This window comes from Eurypyga helias, unplaced genomic scaffold (genome assembly GCF_000690775.1).
Source record: "Eurypyga helias isolate BGI_N326 unplaced genomic scaffold, ASM69077v1 scaffold2790, whole genome shotgun sequence".
NCBI classification, from domain to species: Eukaryota; Metazoa; Chordata; class Aves; order Eurypygiformes; family Eurypygidae; genus Eurypyga; species Eurypyga helias.
The window spans coordinates 1-20,286 of record NW_010226083.1 but is presented as its reverse complement, the minus strand read 5'-3'; the positions used below and the strand labels follow the sequence as shown (position 1 = coordinate 20,286).

Genomic DNA, 20,286 nt, shown 5'->3' with positions numbered 1-20,286 from the left:
CTGCTGAACTTTTGAGCTGAAATGCAGAAAAGATTAAATAACAAAATGGGAAACAAAGTTAACCTAGATGGAAGGCCATGGCAGGCAGACTAGTCCTAATTTGCCGCACCCCGTTAAAAAGACGACGACCTGTGTAAACGTTGTGCTTACCGGTGACAAAGCTATTACTGTAGCAGACAGAGCATGCTGCCTCGTGTTGTTTCCGTGCAAAACCAGGGTTGCAGGATCCTTCCTGAGCAGCCCCCCCTCGGCAACCTGTCGTCGCGTGAACTGTTGGCCGCTTCCTTTGCGGGGTTGACTTGGTTGGTTGCTTTTTCGCAGACCTCCCCAGTTCTGAGGGACTTCTTGGAAAGGATGTTGACGCGGGATCCGCTAGAAAGAGCGACGGCACAAGAACTTCTGGATCATCCCTTTTTGCTCCAGACAGGACTTCCAGAGTGCCTGGTCCCCCTTATCCAGCAATACAGAAAGCGCACCTCTACCTGCTGACTGCACGTAAGGGGAAATGCTAGGAAAAAATAGTATTTATGTAAAAAATATTGAGGAATCAGGCAATCGTGTCCTTTGAATGGTGCTTGGACCTTGTCAGTGATTTTTTTCAGAGGATGAATGTGAAAACTGACGCTGCGTCCTCAGCCCCTTCTGGCCTCTCTCTTGCTGAAGACAATCAATACGCACTCGAGGCGAGTGAGAGCAAGCGTGTCTCACGAACACAGTGGGTCTTTCGTGGCGTGTGGATCGCTTCTTCCGAAGAATGGCGTTCCACAGCGGAGTCTGAAGCTGTGCATCTGCGCGTCCGCCGGTCCCTGCAAACCTTGGCTGCTGACTGCGGAACCGGAACGGTATTTCCCGGTTAGAAATGTGATCTTTGTTTCCTTACTTGTGCACTGGAGTCTTGAGCCGACTCAAACATACGTCTTGGGGCACAGACCCCTTTAAAGTCTCAACACACCAACACTTGACAATTTTTTTCCTCTGAGACTTTTTCCCCTGTGATTTTAACTTTCTTTGGCTAAATGTGGGCCTAGAAAACTGTCCGTGTTTTCCCAGGGAGCGGATGTGATGTGTATATTTGTTTCTAAACGGCTCTCTCGCAGCAACACGCTTCTCTCTCGCTGAGGAATATGTATGGTTTAGTGGTCAATCTTGAATCCATTTCATGATCGGAAACTTTTGGAAGGGGAAACCCTTGGATACAGGCCCCGAGGCAGACTGAAAGCTGCTGTGGATGCCAGTGCACAATGTGCAGCACCTCCGGTGCTGGCTGGAAAGGAGCCTGTGTCTGCTTTCCAGGCACCGTCCCCCCTCCCAGGAGAGGCTGGCAAGTCCTGCCCTGTGACAGTTGTTGGGTAGCCCTTTGGGATGCTCTAGGAGGCTGAACTAAAAGGTTTCAGCTGTCCTGCGTATCCCAGGAGAGGTTTTTGTGTTCGTGTGGGGCGGTTTGTCGAGCCCCTCTCCCCCCTGCTTGCTACCGCAGAACGTGGGGAGAAGAGGAACCTCTGATGTATGTTTTGCAATTGGTGTGCCCTTCCTCACCATCCCTTTGCTGATACGTCTGGGAGGTTACTGGTTGTCTAAACGGCTCCTTCTGTTATTTTAAAGTAGATTTAGGTATTTTGTATGATACACTTTCCGATCAGTGGGATAGTCGAGGTCGTTGGACTCTAGGACAGGACGTAACGTTGTACAGTGGTGGTGTGTGGTGTTGTGAGGTCTCGAGTATAATCCTACATGTGGAACTGGGATCCTGTTTTGAAAGTCCAGACACAAATTTATTGGAATTTAAGTTATTCTTTGGACAGTCCTACTGCCTCAGTAACTCGCCTCATAATTGCATTTTCTTCAGGAGATGTTAACAATCTCTGTCCTCTGCTATTTCCTCCAGTCACAGATCCTGCTTCAAAATTGAAGCCGCAGTTAATTACTTGAAGTAATTTGGGATGGAATTCACCTGCACTGGTGCCAGCCCACCTAAATGGTGTGGGCACCCAGCCTGCGAAGCACAGAGGTTGGCTCTGTAGGCAAGGTGAGAGGAGCAACCTCCACAGGGTGCTCCAGCTCCGGTACCGCGGGTACCTGCCGCGGGGTGAAATCGCTGCCTCTCGGCACCACTCTGCCTGCGGCCGGTCGAGGGCTCGCGGGTGGTTCGCCTGCACTGGATGTCTAACTTTGGGGCTGATGAAGTTGGTTGAAATGAATTCATTTAGCTCCTCCCTAGCTGCACTGGAAAGACTTTGATGTAAAATGTTTCTGTATTCCAGACATAATGCTTTTTTTAATGCAAAAGAGCAGGGCTTTAAAAAGATTTCTAACTTGAAACCAACGATCCTGCTGGTCTGTGGTTGTGAATCCTTTGCACTTGTGTTTTAAATTAAAGTAGATCTTGGTTTATTCATAAGCCTGTTGCGGCGCTGCGATGCTTCGTCTGTCGCTCAGATGCAAGGGAAGCGTAAACCTTGAGCCCGGTCTACTCGGTCTGCGTTACCTGTTCTGTGTGGCTTTTGAAACGAGTGGAGATCGTAGCGGGATCCTGGATCCTGAAACGGATGTTTCTGGGGGACAGGGGCGGCCGGTTGAAGACTTGACACAGTTTTATGGTTTGGCCCAGGTCTGACTAAACACAGCGAAGGGAAGGCCCCTGAAAGACTGCAGTCAAGTACCTTATACAAGTGTAAAACCTCGTTCCCCTGTTGGTGAAGAGCACAGCCTTCCAGCCTTCCTGTCCAGCGTGGAATTAGGTGTCTGATCCTTGTGTTTCTCTCTTTTACAGTTCGTGCATGGCATATCAGCAGTTAACTGCCCCGTTATTAGATGAGTGTGGAGTCAAGTATAAATCCTCAGATAAACTTAGATCAGGCAGAAGATTGAAGCTTCTCTGGGGCTAACAACTCCTTCCACGAGAACCAGGCAACCGGTCAGGAGAATCACGATAAGCAGAGGTTTGTGATTTGCACGGAAATTGTGTTCAGGAGTGAGATTTCTTGTCTGCTCAGAGATGTCTAAGGATACAACCAAACGTAGCCTCTTCTCTGACGAGCTCACAGCCTGCTCGGTGGGTAATTATGCTTCGAGGTGTTTTCTCTGCGTGTCTTCTCGTGCGTGCTTTCAACGAGGTTACCCTTCCGTCTCGGGGGTTTCTGTTGTTGTGTGTCATGTTTCACCTGAATCATTCCCTTTCATTTTTCCTCCCTGTCATCCTTGCTGGCGCCGAGTCGTTTCCGTGCCGGCACAGCCCTGGCAATCAGCACAGCGAGCCCTTTGAAGATGGCAGCCTGAGTCTGTGTGAACAATTTGCTGCATCAAACGGGGCGTCTGAGGCTGCTGTCATCTCCCGAGTGCACGGGTTTGTGCAGAACGGTGCCCGTCCCCCTCAGACGGGGCTCTGCGCTAGCGCACGCAGCGGCTTCTTAATGGTCTCAAGCTGTGCCAGGGGAGGTTTAGACTGGATGTAAGGAAGAAGTTCTTCACCGAGAGGGTTATCACACACTGGAACAGGCTGCCCAGGGAGGTGGTGGAGTCACCATCCCTGGATGTGTTTCAGAGACGGGTGGATGAGGTGCTGAGAGATATGGTTTAGTGGTGGACAGATCCGGTTGGACTGGATGATCTCTAAGGTCTTTTCCAACCCAGTGATTCTATGATTCTTACCCCGTGTGTTTCGGATCGGGACAGAGGGTTCTCGGGAGACCCTTCCCCCATGACCAGTGACTGCAGAAGGACCCTGCCTCAAACAGGGTTCCTGACTGCTACAGTGGTTCAGTCTGGCGAGAAGAATCCGACGCTGCAGCCTGGAGAAAGCGTTTGGCTGTGCCTTAGGCCCTAGTCTATCCATGGGGGTGGTAAGTCGGGAATCTTGCCTGCGTGGGGCAGGGAGAGCGACGGTCGCTGCTGTGCAGCACCTCCTGCCGTAGCAGCAGCGTCAGCACCGTGTCTTTACGGTGCAGGCAGCCGGTTTTGGGCCGTTCGGTACAAACTCAGCCTGGACTGTGGCTCTCGACTGGGAACTGTAGGAGTATCCCGAGCAGCTTGTGGTGCGCAGGGTGGCTGCTAAACATTGGGAGGCAAAGCTTCCTGTAACTGCAGGAACAGGAGCGGAGCTGGGGGCAGCTGGGGCATCCTGGTTGTGCAGAGGGGAAGGAGCTGCGTTACTGGTGCTGACAGGGGAGGAGGGGATGGCCGGACGGTTGCACACTGGCGCTCGGGGGCTCGGGACCTGGCTGTGTCGGTCGGTGAGCAGTGGTATGTTTGTTTCATTTTAATTATTCTTAGTAGTATTGTTAATATTATTAGTATCACTATAGTATTTATATTCAATTGTTAAATAGTTCTTAGGAGCTTCCTTGTCTTCCCCTCTGATTCTCTCTGCCGGAGTGGGGGGAGGTGAGTGAGCGGCTGCTGGTACTTCACCGCCAGCCGAGGTCAGACCGGGGTGGGAACCAGCCGGCAGTGCCAGGCCCGTGTGGCCATCCTGGCCTGGCTGACGGGTCCTTGCTGTCGCTGGGCTCAGCCGAGCAGGAACCTCCCAGGAGAGTTTTGCCTCCTGCTGGGACATTCCTGGCCTGTGCTTGGGGGAGGCAGCGGCGCAGGGTGTAGGGGATCGGTTTGGCTGTTACGCACGGTAAGGCGTGGAGGGAAGCGCACGAGGGAAGGATGTTCCGTCTGACGAAATAACCCGGCTGCGTATTAAATTCCCAGGGAGTTGCCCTTGAGCCCTGCCAGCGCAGACGGCAGAAAGCTCCGGGCGCTTGCCGTCTCCGGCAGCAGTGCATGCACTGGGTGACGCCTGGGATGCTGCAATTAAAGGTGACACTTTTTTTTTAACAAAGGCAATGTTTTATTTTGGTTTTTTAGAAAATAAATAAGTCAGAAATGTCCAACACACCATTCCAGCGTTCTGGTAATGCCACAGGGAGGGTCGGGCTCTTCCCAGAGTCAGGCCGGGCTGGAGCGTCTCGTCTCACACCTACTAGAGCTGTGTTGGTGCCCGTTCTGTAGCAGCACTTACCGACGCAGTTCCCAGGTGGGACTGTTCTCCCGCCGCAGGTCGCCGGCTCGCCGTGACTGAGCTCTTTTCCAGAACAGAGGAACCTGCAGAACGAGCTGCGGGGTGAGTGGGGACGTTACTGGGCGACGCTGCAGCGTGGCACTTTTCGATTTTGGGGAGAGCTGCTCCAGTCAGGAACAGATCGCTTTAGCACGGTCTCAAGTCGAGGGCAAAGACTTCACTAACGAGAGGCGGGATGGAAGAAGCTCCTTTTCCAGGCCATGGTCTCGCCTGTTTCTCCTCCTGCGCGGGTCAAGGAGTGACAGAGGTTTTCGGCAGCACGAGGTGCTCCCAGCTGCTGTTGCCAAGGCTGGCAGGAGGCATAGATCTGCTCAGTTTGGGGTTCCTCCCAGTTCTCCTCAGCAGCATTGAGGGGTTTGTTGTGGTCTGCTGCTTCTTTGAACAATGTGGAAGATTTGGCCCCAGTATCTCACCTCAGGTAAGTGTTCCTAACACAGTAGTTGCAGTTCATTTTATATCCTTAAGTGTTTCCTCCTCCGACCCCTTTAATTAAGCCTCGCTCTTTACAGATCTGGGACTGGAGAAGGCTAACTCTTTTTGGGGGGTGGGAGGGGTGGCAGGTGGGCCCCTCCTCCTTTGGTGACCCCAAGTGCCTGATTTCACAGGGTCCCTGTGACCTGGCGCAAGCAGCTCTGGTTCTTGGGCTGCGGTTACTTTGGGATGCGATGAGGGGAAGGCCAGGAGAGAGTGAGGGAGGCGTCTCAGAAGATGCTCTCTTCCATCTCCACCTCTGTTGCAGCTCCTGGGGGCTCAGGCCCGGCTATTGTAAGGCTTGACACCCCTGCCACTGGGATCTCCTTGTCTTCCAGTTGTTCCCTCGAGCCTTGTTGTCCCTCAGGAACCCTGCAAACTGCTTCCTTTGGCGTCTCCGGCTCTCCAGGAAAGCCAGCTGTTGCGTAGCTCCTCACCAACTCCTGCACCTCCACGCTCAGACATCTCAGCTTCTCCTCGTACTCGGCCAGTGCCTCCTGCTGGAGCTGCAGACAGAGACCCCCATCACCCTCCACACGCTGCAGGTAGGCAGGTGTCGGGCGAGGGGGGTGCAGACACCCCCTCTGGGTCAGGGAGACCGCTATGATGAGGTGTAGCACGTGAGATTTTGGTCTCAGAGCTGCTTTGACTTAGTCCCCACCCCCCAGGCAGTCTGTGCCTTCCCTGAGGGTGGAAGGGGGAGCAGTGCTGGGTGATGCTTTAGACTGGTACCAGTCAGAGGCGAGACCGTGTGCTCGCTGCACATCAAGCTCTGAAGAATGTGAGCGCGTGCTCAGAGAGGTCAAGGCGCCCCAGGCTGAGCCTCCTCTCCTCCGGAGCTGCGTTCCCATCGCACCAGCGCTGCCCCACGTAGGAGCACAGCCCCTCCGACTTGCATCGGCGTAGGCTCCCGCAGAGCCACCTGCTCAGTCACGCGTTTTCGCTGCGTACCGGGACGTGGGTGGTGAAGTGGGGGGGTGGTAGCGCTCGTTAAAGAATGCGCCAAGACCCGTCATGTCTGATTTACTGTGCTGTGACAGCATCGACCCTGAGTATCACCTTCGCCTTTACCTGAGCTTCCTTCTCCATGATGGTCCTCAGACTGTCTGCCTGCTGCTCTTCCAGCTTCTGCTGCCACCTGGCTGTCTTCTCTGTCACCTGCAGAAAGAAGAGATTTAAACGCTGCTCGGTTTCCCGTACAACCCAGTGCTTCAGCTGCCACGAGCCTGGAGCAGCGAGAGGCAGGGTGCTCGAGCACGTGGCACCGTGTGCCCCCGAGAGAGTTGACAGTGGGATCCGTAGGGTCTCCCCCCCTTCTGCAAAACCTGGCAGGTCAGCAGAGGTTGGTCACGCTGTCAGGGGTTGAGTAGGACATGCAAAGGGGCCTGGAGTGCTGTCTGCACTGCGCTCTGACCCGGGGCAGGACCCCCTACACCCTCAGGGCCTGCGGTGTTTCGGCGAGGGGAGCAGCCGCCCTCCGCCGCGTGTTGGCTGCCTGAGGTACGTGCTCAGTCCTGGAAGCGGCAGCAATTCACAGGGACACGAACGCTCCGAGGACGCGCAGCCCGCCTACGAGACCCCCCCCGGGCCAACAGCAGAGCCAGGGACAGGCTGTCCCTGCAGAACATACCAGTTTGATGGTTTGCACCACTTCCTGGATGTGCGAGTTATTGATTTCGTTCTTCAACCTGGAACGAAAGGAGAGGTACCAAAACCTGATCCCGTGCCGCAGGGCAAGGCAGGGCTGCTCTGTCCTCCCACAGCCGGAGCGTGCAGGAATGTCAGGAAGGGCAAGCAAACCCCCCATCTAAGGTGACAGTGTAACAGGATGCACAATTCTCTTTCAGCTTAACGGGCTGCAAACAGGCCTTGCTGGAAGGAAGGAGGCAGCGTGCCCTCCTCTGCTCCCTCCACGTGGGGAGCTGCCACAAGGGATTCCTATCAGGCAGCGCTGAGTGCCACAGCTGCAGGAATCTTTTGAGCACAGGGAGCAGAAGGAAGGCTCCCGGCCAGAGCCGGGCACAGGCCATGGCAAGAGTCACCTTCCAGGTACAGTTTCTCCATCTACTTCCCAGGTGAGCTCCGACTCCCCGTGGGGCGCAGGGGTATCCCAAGGCTCCAGCAGCTGCGATTGCCGGGAAGACGTTACGGCTGTGGCGAGGGAGCTAATGTGTGGGAATGCGGGGGAGCAGGAGCCCTGCACTGTGTCCCCCACCCGCTTTACGTGTCCCTGAGGGTGACAGAGCCGGGTGCGGCGGTTCCTGGAGCGGGACACGGAGCATCCTGTGTGCGGCTTTTTTGGGACACGGAGTGTCCTGTGTGCGGCCCCAGCACGTCGGCCCCGTACCGCTGGTGGGCAGCCTTGTCGCTGGTGCTCCTCAGCATGGCCTGGATGCGGTCCAGGCGCTTGGCCTCCAGCTTCCTCTTGATGTCTCTGACAGCGCTGCGGGGAGCAGAGCGTGAGGGAGGGGCTGCTGGCAGCCAGGGCCCAGCCCTAACCCCAACCCCCCTTGGTCCAGAAGGCCAAGTGGGAGAGATGGGGCAGCAGGAAGTTGGAGCTGGGCTCTTGGCTGCTTCCCCTTTCCCCTCCATCCCGGCACTGCTGGGGGGAAAAAGCAGGGGGGGAAGGGGGCTCACTTTTCAGCGGACTCCTTCAGCCTGCGCAGCTCCACTGTCTGCTGCTCCCGGGCCAGCTCCGCCATCCTGGCCACCTGCTGTGGGGGAGGGAAACACCCTCAGCCCAACCACGGGGGGACATGACCCCCACCCAACCACCCCCTGGTAACCCCCAGACCCCGCTGCTGGGCTTTGTGCCCTCTGCCACAGCCCAGAGCTGGAGGTTTGCGACCCCGACTCCTCTCTCCGGGGATCACGCCCTCAAGGCCAGGCTGCCCCTGCACCCATGCTTCCCCTCCCGTGGCAGCGCCCAGCGTGGGGTGCCAGGCTGTGCTGGTCCTCACCTCCGTGGCGTGCTGCTCCTTCTTCCTCCGGATCCCATCGTAGTGTTCCTCCCCCAGGTGCATGAGGGCTGTCTCCAGCCTCTCCCTCAGCTCTGCAGCTCGGCTGTCCATGCCTCCTGCCCTTTCTGTGGGATTTGGGCATGTCCTGACGTCCCCCATGGCCGAAGTCCTGCGGGGCAGACACAGCAGCTGCAGAGATGCTGGAACAGTGCCCACCCTCCTACCCACCCCCTCAGGAGGCAGCGTCCCACACTCCCGAAGCCCAGGGAGATGCGGACGCCCGCACCATCCCTCTTCCCCGTGGGGATCCCCCTGCTTTGGTCTGGCGACTCGCACGTTTACCTCTTCTGGGTTTTCCTGCTGCATTTCATCCCTTTCTTGCCTCCGTAGCAGACGGGCTCCAGAAAGAGCCCGGAGTATTTCCGCAGCAGATCCTCCCGCCGCTTACTTCCCTTCCGCTCCAGCTCCCGCAGTTCCTTCTCCTGCTTCTTCAGCAGCTTCAGGAAGAGCTTCGTCTGCTGCAGTTCTGCGAGGCTGGCCGTCTGCGGCTCTGCAATCCCAGGGAGGAGAAGCTGCTACCTGCTTCCTGGGGCCGGACAATTCCAGCCCGGCCTTCACCCACCTTTTCCTCCTTCTTTCAGCTTAGTTGGCAACACGCCCCGCGTGCAACAGGTCCCCATGCCCAGAGCTGCGCTGGCTGCAACAGGCAGGGTTCACGTGCCAACGGGGCTTCAGCCCCGGCCCAGTCAGAATTTGGGTCGAGAGGGGATGGAAGAGGAGGGAGAGGGCCTCAGCCCGCGCGAGCGGAGCTACCTGCCATCTGCGCCGCTGCGATCACGCTTTCGTCCTTGGCGAACGCCGCCGCCCCTGAAATCACAACCAGGTTCCGGGTTACGTTGGGCCCTGAATTTGCGGTCTGAAAGCAGACGGCAGAGAGCTCAGCAAGAACACGGGTTGCAGGAAGGACCCCGGTGCCGAAACAAAGACGCTCAAGCGCTTGGGAACTCCCGGAACGAGTACAGCAGCAAGGGAACAGGCCTTGCCACAGACAAAGGGCTTTGTGCTGGCTGACACGGCGGGGGACGGTTTGCTTAGGGGAGAGGGATGGCACGTTCTTTGAGCAAAGCGATTGTTCCAATCCTGACAGATCTGAAGGAGCACGAACAGCTGCCCATCGCTACAGGAGCGGAGCAGAAGGACACGCTCCAAGCAGGCAGTAGGGAACACGTTCCTCCCCGACCTGCGAATACTGTGAGTCTGGGTTGGAAGCGTGTTTGAGGAAGATTCCTCCTGGCCCCTTCACCAACCTCATCAACAGTAATCTACTGCAAGAGACCCCTGAAGAGAACAACAAAGGGGTGAAGAGCAGGGAGGTATTTCGGGATAAAACCCAGCCAGATCAAAACCTTTGTCCCAGCAACACCCAGAATTACCAGGTCTTTGCTCACAATCGATGCCCAACCTCCCGTTTCCCACTCAGGATGAAAAGCTACGTATCTACCGCATTTTCCTTGGGTATTCAACCCCTCTTAATGTAGTTACCTCCCCGGGAACGCTGTGCCCAACCTGGAAAACCCAGTTCTCTCTCTGAGCCCTCAGCATCTGCCGGGGGGTGTGTGTGTGCCTATAAGGAAGCTGGGTGTGACTTTTTACAGGGGCCTGTAGTGACAGGACAAGGGGTAACAGGGTTAAATTGAAAGTGGGGAGGTTTAGATTAGATATCAGGAAGAAGTTCTTCCTGGAGAGGGTGGGAGCACTGGGACAGGTTCCCAGAGAAGCTGTGGATGCCCCATCCCTGGGAGTGTCCAAGGCCAGGCTGGATGAGGCTTGGAGCCCCCTGGGCTATGGAAGGTGTCCCTGCCCATGGCAGGGGGTTAGAACCAGATGGGCTTTAAGGTTCCTTCCAACCCAAACCACTCCATGATTCTATGACTTGTGCCGTTAATGACAAGCACCAGAACTGAAGTTGGTGACTTGGCTGGAGAGTGCTGACCCTGCTACCCCCTCCAGCCCTGTCTCCTTCCAGCCTCTGGAGCATCCCTTCCACCCTTAGCTTGCCCCACGTCCGCAGCCTTACCTGCAGGCCCATTACAAAGAGGAGAGCTGAACCTCCCCGCGGAGCCTGGCATCCCGTTCGTTTCAGCTGACGGGAAGTTCCGCTGTGTGCCGAGCCTCTAAACCAAAGAGCAGAGGTAAATCAAAGCTCTAGTATTTCAGGCTGAATCCATGCAACGTGGTTTAGGGACAGGATGTGGAAACACCTACCTCCACAGAGCCATCTTTCAGCTTAACTGATTTCTTGTCTTGCAGACTGAAGAACTTAATGGGGTTGGAGAGAGCAATAGTCAGATCTAGAAACAAAGAGGAGGTCTTTGCTCGGATCACCAAACAACTCGCTGCACTCCGGCTTTCCCTGCCTCCCGCTCTCCCTTCTGGCCTAGCACAGGGAAGTGTGGAGAAGGGCTGTTTTGCATTCTCTGCTTGCCCTGAGCACAGAGGGAGGGCACAGTCTTTGTCTCAGGCCCTTTCTGAGGTGACTCCTCACAGCTGATGTTGAGGGCAGCTCTGTGAGCTGGAAGGAGCACAACTGCTCCCAAAATCCAGGGCCAGGTTAAGGCTTCCCTACCCCACACAGCTCCCTGCTCCGACTCCAGTCCAGTGCTGCATAAACCTGGTGCTTTTTAGGAATGTGTTAAACCCATCAGTTTCACAGGATTTCCCCCAAAGGCACATTTGTCCAAACGCAGGGGAAGAGAGTGCAAACACCACTCTTCCTGATCCACCTCCCACTGTCCGACCATCCCCTTCTTAAGGGGAGATCGCTGTACCCCGGTACCAGCAAGAGCCTCCCTCTCTTCAGACAGGGCCGGACACCACTCCGGTGCTCCCTAAATCCCTACTGCTGTCAGTTCCCGAGGGCCGTCACCTCTGCACCCTGGGAAACCTCTCCCCGGCACAGAACTAAACCGACCCGTTCCAGGCCAGAGCGACGGCGTCACGCCTGCACGGCGCGTCGGGTACGTGCGCAGCGGCCACGCTGGGAACCAGCACGAGCACCTGCTCGCTTCTGACGGCCCAACAGGATGCTGGCAGGCGCTCAAAGTCCCGCCCTTCCAAGGAATCAAGGGTGCAGCAGGAAAGCACCAAGCTGGAAAAATGCTTCTGGAGTGCGGTTTGGACAAAGCCAGCCCCCCCTCCCCTCCCCAACGCACTACCTGCCCAAGCGTCGGGAACGTAGTCCTTGATTTCCAGGTACACGAAGAGGGAAGGCATGGTGAGCGGCATGTTACTCTCGCTGCGGAGACAAACGTGGTGATAGCCTGCGGGCAGAAAGCAGGAGAGGGGAGCTCGCAAGGCCTCCTCTGCCCTCTCCAACAGCAAAACGACGTCTCTCCTCACAGGAGGCCACAGCAAGCATTAGGGAACCAACCAAGGCTGTAACAGGCTCCCCTGCCTACAGGAACGGAGATTAAGGAGCAAAATACGCAGATGCTCGTGTCTTTTTTACAGCTTCCAGTGGCTAGGGCTCAAGGGCAACAAAAGCTGAGGGAAATTCCACAACACTCACCCGAGTGCACTGCGATAATGGGAATGACACGATGACCAATGAACTTCCCTCCTTCCTCCCAGGCCACGATTTTGAGAGATGCCAGCTCAGGCATCACGATCTAAGGAAAAACAGAGTGAAGCACCAATGTCCAGACCTCTAACACCATTCTGGTTTTGCTAAGTAGAGCTTTACTCTCTCCTCCTTCCCGCAGGACGATGACATCTCTCCAAGGAAGTCACCATCTATCAGCACCTTGTAATTTCTAGCTAGAGCTTGTCACAGATGTGACTAAATTCAGAGAACCTCCACAGAACACTGGCTTCTCAGAGGAGAGACTGCACAGGATCCAGGAGGGCAGTTCAGATGAAGAAAGAACAGGGCAACAAGCCCTCCAAACCACCGCTTCCATGAAGCGGTTCACCGGGGAAGGATCGTTTAGTGAGCACGGAAACTTTGCCATCAGGGCTCTCGCCTCCCTCCTCCCCCATTTCCTTCTGCCATGGAGCAAACTGAAAATTATTCTGCCAGAACTGAAGCCTGAGAAGCTAACTGAGGGCAATATTTATCTCCCACATCCCAAGTAGGCTGAAAATCCCTGCTCCTTAGTGTGCTGACACGTGTAACACACGATTTGCCTTTGTCGCTGCCTGCAGAACATCACTCTCCCCTCTGACTCGGCCTCCCCACACCCTGGAGCTGGACTGGTGACCACTGAATTCCTGTGGACAAACAAGCTTTCCGCATTCTGGCACAACCGACCGCCTTTTTCCAGTGCTCCTGCTCCTCATTCACACTTTAACCACAGGCAGTCGGTTCCGTCCTGCTTCCCGGCGCTCGCAGCTGTCAAAGCCCGTTACTCAGCTCAGACTGAAACGCATCAAACGGGAAGACTCGATGCCTGCTGTTCCCAGAAATGCTCCCAGCTACCCGCTGGCCATACAGGGAAACGCTGATGGAGAGCTGCTCTGGACACTTGTTGCTCTCTCAGAGTATCCAACAGCTCCTGCGTGGCCGAGGCCACGACCGAGATCTCCGGGGGGTCCCTTCTGCAGTCACTGGCCACCCAAGGGGCGGCACTTGTGACCAACAGGATCTTTTGGGATTCTCTGTCCAAATTACTCTCATGCAACAGTTACCTTTTCAAAGACAAAAGCCTCCTCCTTCCACACAGGGTTAATGGAATTGGCAGTGGAGGTCAGTTTGGTTCTGTATTTGCGTTTCGTGTCCCTTGGCAACCCGAACAGCTCCACTTCCACATAGGTCTTCACACTGCGGTCCGAGAGGAACTGACCGGAGAGGATCTACAAACCAGCAGAGAGAGAATTAGCAGCTGCAGAAAAGAATAAAACATTAGAACTCACCCATACCTTCACCCAAAGTCACTCTCCCGCCCCAAAACATCTTTCCTGCTGCTGCTCCCAGTCCCCAAGGGGCTTTTAACTCCACCCGTTTCCTGCTTCAGCACCTCCTCCAGCTTCCTCCCTCCCTCCCCATCGTCACAACCTCGGCTTCTTCTGTGTTGCAGATGCTAATTTTCCATTTTCACATGATTATGATTAATTTAAAACAGTGAGAAGACTGGGAGTTGCCACGGTAACGCTCTCCCACAGGACTCTCTGGCTTTGTTGGCCCTGAAGAACCCCACAGGGTAATAAATAGCAGGGACACCGATGCCAGTTAGGTACCAGACCTGGCTGGGGGGGCACAGTGCCGTGGTTTGTACTTGCCGTGACAGACAGGGTACTGGCCACCACCACGTCAATGCGGTCCACAGAGAAGGGGTCAAACTGCTTGTCCGGACGCCGCATGAACTCGTGCTTGAGCAGGTAGCCACACTGGCCGTTGAACTCGAAGAGAGCCATGTTCTGCTGCATGGGGACATCTGCAGGGAACACAAGGAGAACTTCCCTGGGACCTCGTCAGGTGGGCTGTGTGCGAGCAGGAGGATGCTGTGCTTTCACAGCCCTGCCAGCCAAAGGCTCCCAGAGCTGTTTCAGAAAATTATTAAGCCTCTCGGCTCCCTACAGGGAAAAATATTACAGCAGCTGTTGTGAGAAGGGTAAGTGGTTTGCTTACGCCTGCACCGTAACTCATGGGTGGGACTGCATTAAAACTGACTTTAACAAGTACCCGCTGGTTTTGGGTGTGAAGTAGCCATCTGCACCCCTCTACTCCTTTCCCTTTTCACTTTGGACCCCCTCTTGGTCCATCTTCTCCCCCACCACCCCTCCTGAGGCACCGTCTGCAGTACAATACCCACTTCGTAACCCATCCCTCGCCCTTTTAGAGTTGCTCATTTTGTTCTCCTGCTCCCACAAGCAGCCTCCTACACCCTCCATACATAAAGCACAGAGGGAGGAAGAGGGGTAAAGAATCACTTTCTCTGGAGGCTTTTCCTTGTCTCCTTCCCATGCCGGGTGTGCGGCAAAGGCCCCTCTTCCCTGACGTTAACAGCACAGACTGGCCAGTCCTGCAGCCAGCTGGAGCTCTGCCGGCTGCCTCGGGGAAGCGGGAGCTCCCGGTGCATTCACACACGGCTCAGCCTGCCAGCACGCGGCTGGACAGGCACCGCACGACAGCGAGTCCACGCGTGCGCGTGCACACAGGTGTGCAGGACCCGTGTCCTGCTCACCGGGTTTCTGGTGGGCCTAGGAAAGCGCTTTTGGTCTGCGGGAGTCACAGAGCACCCCCACCCTGGGTGAAGGCACAGGGAATAAACGCCTTCAAGGAAACGGCAGCTGAAGGACGCAGGGAAGGAGGAGCATGGAGGGGATCACGCAGCCTCCGCCGCTCAAGCTGGAGGCCAACGTGACACTCACCCATGGTCTGGAAATTGAGTGCCACCATCTGACAGCCGACATTCCAGAACATCTGGGGCATGTAGTTCGAGGAGTCCATCCGGGTGCCCTTGGGGTAAATCCGGCTCATCTGGCGCTTGTTGTATCTACAGTTGCTCTATTGGAAAGACGTCGGGAGCGCTCCTTATGTACCCCGGGGCTAGCACATGCAGTCGCATTATGAAAACTGTTTAAGCTCTGCTACCAAGTGCTCGGAGCCTTCCGGACACGGAGAGAGGCTCTGCCAGCAACAGGCTCCCTTCCCATCCCCTTTCCACTGGAGGACAAGCACCTGGCAGCCTTAGGATTCGCTACAGCGGGATGCATCCTGCCCAGAACCGCTGTGACCAGCCTTGCAGGATGCTGTCTCTCACCTGCCCACTTCACATCTCCGATAAAGAGTTTACCAGATCCTGAAACCAGAGGCTGGTTGGATATGCCTCCGCCCCCCCCAAGCTTCAAACTGGCTCTCACGCTCCAAACAACCGGCTACACCGGGCAAAGGCTGCCAAAAGGATACTCCACGAACTGCATGGGGAACTTGGTCAGTAGATCATAAGCCTTCAGCTCCGTGAAGGAAGAGATGACGTAACTCCGGTTCTTCTCTAGAAACGGAAGATAAAGCATTTAGAGGAAAGGCACGCCCAGCCCCCAGTCTGCGCGCGGGGACTGATGTGCCTGACCCGTTCATTCCCACCGTCTCCCAGGAACCGTCCTCTGCCGAGGCAGTTCACCTTCCTCTGGTCGCCTGAAAAGGGACCGAAGACCGATAAAGCCACACAAGGTGACGCACGTTCACCAGGGGACAGTGGCTGAGCACTCCCGGACAGGAGCTCTGTGGGGCACAGACAGGACCAGCTCCCAAAGCTCAAACGGCATCAATCTGGCCCATCTCTCCCTGGATCTCAGACATTTAGGGAACAGCTCCTGTCTGGAGTTTTAGTTCTCAAGTAAATCCAAATAAACCAATTCCTGCACAAAGTGGTTCGTTTTGTCAAGTTTCCCCTTCTTCATCCCCCTACTGTTTTCTTTTTCTTTGCTTTCTTTCATCAATCAAACCAGCTCACTCAAACCTAGACCCGAATGTGGGAACTGCTCAGGGGACCCTCCTGTGTGCAACGGCATGGCGTGTTTTCCGTGTTCCTCGTGCCCCTCTGCCCAGCCGCCACCGACGAGGAAGAGGAAGGCCGGTGACATACACTCAAAGCTGGCCTCAACCCTGCCTGTGGAAGCAGCAAGGCAAGCCCAGGCCTCAGCCACTGCTCGTTCCATCCTCGCTCGTGTAACAGGGAGCGGACACCTCCCCGTCTTCTCCTTACCAATCCCTTACTACAGGGAGGAGGGCAGAAGGGAGGTGTTTGCCACTCCGCGCGTGTCACAACAGCAAGCGCATCCCGAGGGCAGGTGGTGAGCAGCATCCGAAAGCGCTGCGCTCCTTGGTGTCCTGAAGGGCCGGAGCCTGACTTACGGGCAGAGACTTCAAAGGAGTCGAATTTGATGGGCTGGATGTAGTTAACGAGGCTGGACATTTCCTCGTACGCCGTCACCTCCAAACCAGCAGTGCCCTGAGTGCAAAACCCAAGAGAAGACGGGTGAAGGGAAGCAAAAGGCACCTGGGATTCACAAAACTGCGGCTGCCCCGGCCTAAGCACACATTTCTTTGGCTTCCTGGTCCGACAACTGCACCGTGGGGAGCGCAGTTGGGGGCAGGGAGCTCCTAGGCAGCTTGGCAAAAAGGGGAAGCGAGGCATACGCAGAGGCAGCAGTCAGTACAGAGGCAGCGTGGACCTCTTTAACCTCTCAAAACGCAGAGTCTGAGACAAACTGGGGATGTTTTCCCTCCTGAGTGATGCTACAGAGACAGAAACTGAAAGGGTTTTTGATTCAGGGGAATGTCGATGTCCTCGTTCCCCTTCAGCAGCAGCACGTCACGTTTTGGGAACAACCTTCACCAGACTGAGGCTAAGCCTCTCCAGACACCCTGAAGGCAGACAGCGCTCTCTCCAAACCACGCCGAGTCAGAAATAGCCCTTCTGCCATGTTCTCTACGCTTGCAACATCATTCCCCTTCCTCAGTTTTTCCTGCCAAGTCGTGTAGCGTGGGGGAAGGAAAGCCCCGTTCAGTCAGGGCACAGTTCACTCTTCGCGTTTCGGGTTCGTCATGGCGAGGCCCCGGAGAAAAGTGGGGGCCAGAAAAGGAACAGAAACGACAGTGACAGTACCTCGTCTGACTGCATCTTCTTAATTTCCTCTTCATCCAGGTTTCCGAGATGTTCATCCTCTTCCTCTGGTTCCTCTTCAGCCACGTCACCTGCCCAGACTGAGCACACACAGCCCGCATCAGCAGTGGGTATCAGCGGCACACGGACAGGTCCTGGCACCCTGCTACCAGCAGAGAGCTCTGCAAAACCTCGCAGTCACGTCGTGCAGGAGCGAGAACCGCTTTATTAGCCAAATCCAAGTACAAATTAGCACACTCAGAGCAAATCACTCCTCCTGCAGGCTACCCCAGGAGCGGCAATCACACGCCGGTTCCCCCACAAGGTCACCCACACTCGTGGGAACAAGTGTCCTTTCCTAGGTGCCCTGGAGTGGTGCTGCCCACGTCCTCCTGCGACTTCACCTGCTCCTACCATGACAGGGACTGAAGATTCACTGCTCTACCACAGCGCCCAAGAGCTGTCGGCCTTGAGACTGAAGGGGAGTGGGGCTGAAGGTTCTACCAACCTCAGGGAAGAGACGGGCCATGGTGAATTTGTGGGTCTCGGGGAGCTACGAGCAGTGAGAAATGATCCACCCTTCCACCAAACCCGTAGCCAGCGTGTCAGTGAGTTACCAGCTCCAGCAGTCTCACACCCCCGAGCAGGCAGAAGAGCTGGCTGCTGGGCAGGGTGTAAGTTGTCTCTTCCGGTTGGAATAAAGTGTTTGAAAATATTCTGGAGATTTAATTTTGCAGCTTAAGCTGCTTCTTGAGACAAATGAATTAGTGACTGGTGGTGGCTGCCTCAAGCTAGCACTGGGCAGTTTGGATGGGCCAGACCTGCTCATCCAGCCAAATGAGTCCCATTTTCCCTTCAGACATACCAGTATCTTCAGCATCCATTGGCACTGGCTGCTCCATGACTTCCGGTTCCACATTCTTCCCTTTCTTCAAAGAGTTCTGCCTCTTCCCAGACACAGCCGGTTTCTTTTTGTTCTTAATCAAGATTTTCCCTAGGAGGTCCTTGGGGCTTGGCAGAGGGACTCCGGGCTTCAGCTGCAACAGACCAACTTCAGGCTGAACTTTCATCAAACACACCCATCTCTCCCGTCCCTCCCAGCACCACCCCTCTGGACATCTACTGGTGCACAGACACATCTCTCACCCGCTCTATGCTTCCATTTCTCCATCTGCCAGCATACCCCACTGTATCTATGGGATTTTTTCCTTCCCCCTAAGACTTCACCTTCAGTTTCAGACCAGCATTTTGCAGCCCTCAGCCCTCTCACGTCCCGCCGCCTGCACACGTCGTGCCGTTCCCAGCCACCGTCCTGCACCACAGCTGAGAAAGCAGCTACACTTCCTGACACCATCCACACCCCTCTGGCTTTCACATTCCATCTGCTTCTCCCATTATCCCAGAGCCGCAGTCCTAGATCAACACTCTGCCTGCAGCAGATTGGAAAAGAAGATCCCAGAGGAGGCAGCTCAAGACAAGGACGTGGCTCAGACTGAGCTTCTCGACCCGCACTCCCTGCAGACAGCAACAGGCCTCTTCACCACTGAGCTAATTCCCTGAGCTCTTTCTCCTCACACACCCCCCCGGTTCCCCCCGTTGCCTGGACAGTGGGCAACTGCCCATGTGCCCACCGCTTCTTTTCACCGCTCTTTGGATCTCAGTGCTTGAAAACAGATGCTTGGGTAGGTGTCTCAGCTCCCCCCTGCACCGTTTATCCAACGGAACCGCCTCACGCTTGGCACAACGCCGGCACTGCCCGTTCCCCGTGTCCATTCGCGAGGCCGCTGAAGCAGCGGCGTGCATGGCCATCACCAGCCGTCACTGCGGCCGCAACACCACGAGCTCGGACAGGCAAGCTCATGTCTCGGGTCGAGCAGATCGGGAGCTTTGCCCGGCTACTCGGAACACAGCGCTGTGCTTGTTCCTGACCTGCCCATCCGTGCCTGGAAGGGACCGTTGCCAGGCTGGTAACGGGAATTGAGAAGCATTGGTAGGAAGACCCCGAGCTGCTACCACACCCTCGTTCCTGTTTCTCTCCAAAGCAAGCGCTGGCAGATTTGAAACAGAACCACATACAAAAATACACTGACTCATCCCGGGAGGACACGGGTGCCTAGAGCTCAGCTTCCAAAGCCACTCAAGTTGCAGTGTGTTAAGAGCAGAGTCAGGCAAGTGATTCAAAACCCCTCTGCCACTGAGGGGCCTTTACCCACTTGCTGTGTGGCTCGCCCCTAAGGGTCAGGCTTATTTGTCCACGGCATCATCTCCTCATTCACTGTCCTGGTATCTGCTGTGCCATCTCCCAGCACCAGCAGTGGCCATTTTTTCCAGGACCCCCTCTCTCCGCCAGCCGCCCTCCCCATGTTCCACTTACGGGGTATTTCTCCAGCGGCTCTGTCAGCAGCCTGTCTCCAAATACGGTGCGGCAGTACTCGGCCATCTTCGCCTGCTGCTTGGGCCTAACGAACAAAGAAAAGCAGGAGTGAACAGGAAAACAGATACCCAAATCCAAACTTTTGCACGAGCCACGTACTCTGCCCAGAAAACCATCTCTTGCCTTCACTCAGCTACACAGACTTTGAAGTCCCTTGTTCCAACTCCGCCATCCTGAGCTAAGAGGTGCAGGGTTGTGGTCACTCCCCTGCAGCTCACCTTCCACCCTGGCCCACCCCCACTTGCCTCAGACGTCTCCCTTCAGCGCAGGCCCTCAGGGCAAACAGAGCCCCAGCCCGGTACCGGCTGCTGGAGGCAGGAGAACACCGTTCTCCCACTGCAGGTCACCAGATACTCACGAGTCCACGTGGTTCTCGAAGGACAGGATGACGGGGTAGAGGGAGGTTTTAAAAGCACTTTCTGCGATGGCCTCAATGGCATCCTAAAGGAGAAGCAGTGGTCAGCGCTCGTTCACAAGAGCCATGGAACCGACCCCACCGAATGGGCCCAGCTTCCAGATCTCCAGTGATCGCTGCCCGGGGATTCTCCTCAGTCACTCGCCTTCTCCCAGTAGGAAGGTGAGAAGTGTCGTCTTTTCCACACTCGCCCAGACTCCCCGCTCCAGAGGATACAGCACACAGCTAAACTCACTAGCTTGTGTAAAACCCCCAAAGCTGATGATGTAAGAATGAGTTTTTATTTCTCCTACAGTTCAGCGTATCCATGTGGGAATAGAATCATAGAATGGTTT

The 20,286-nt window shown here is 55.7% G+C and overlaps 2 protein-coding genes across 3 annotated transcripts in view; one reads left to right on the top strand and one right to left on the bottom strand.

The window, feature by feature from the left end:
- The window catches only part of PAK6 (p21 protein (Cdc42/Rac)-activated kinase 6), a 15,381-nt gene extending 14,892 nt beyond the window's left edge, over window positions 1-489 (top strand). For both annotated transcript variants that reach the window (XM_010151395.1, XM_010151388.1), the window contains one exon: window positions 322-489. In XM_010151395.1, the coding sequence (XP_010149697.1) occupies window positions 322-489 (168 nt within the window). The remainder of the gene's footprint in view (window positions 1-321) is intronic.
- Window positions 490-5,766: 5,277 nt separating this feature from the next.
- On the bottom strand, window positions 5,767-19,977 carry PLCB2 (phospholipase C, beta 2; the record flags this gene model as incomplete). The annotated part of the gene is made up of 21 exons (XM_010151406.1): window positions 5,767-6,042; window positions 6,608-6,694; window positions 7,167-7,224; window positions 7,884-7,979; window positions 8,174-8,250; window positions 8,497-8,665; window positions 8,839-9,046; window positions 9,310-9,363; window positions 10,574-10,670; window positions 10,762-10,847; window positions 11,712-11,816; window positions 12,065-12,164; window positions 13,183-13,347; window positions 13,774-13,928; window positions 14,866-14,990; window positions 15,404-15,488; window positions 16,352-16,448; window positions 17,106-17,203; window positions 17,968-18,139; window positions 19,477-19,561; window positions 19,895-19,977. Coding segments are annotated over 21 exons (2,478 nt in total), but the record flags the coding sequence as incomplete, so codon positions are not given.
- Between the last annotated feature and the right edge of the window lie 309 nt (window positions 19,978-20,286).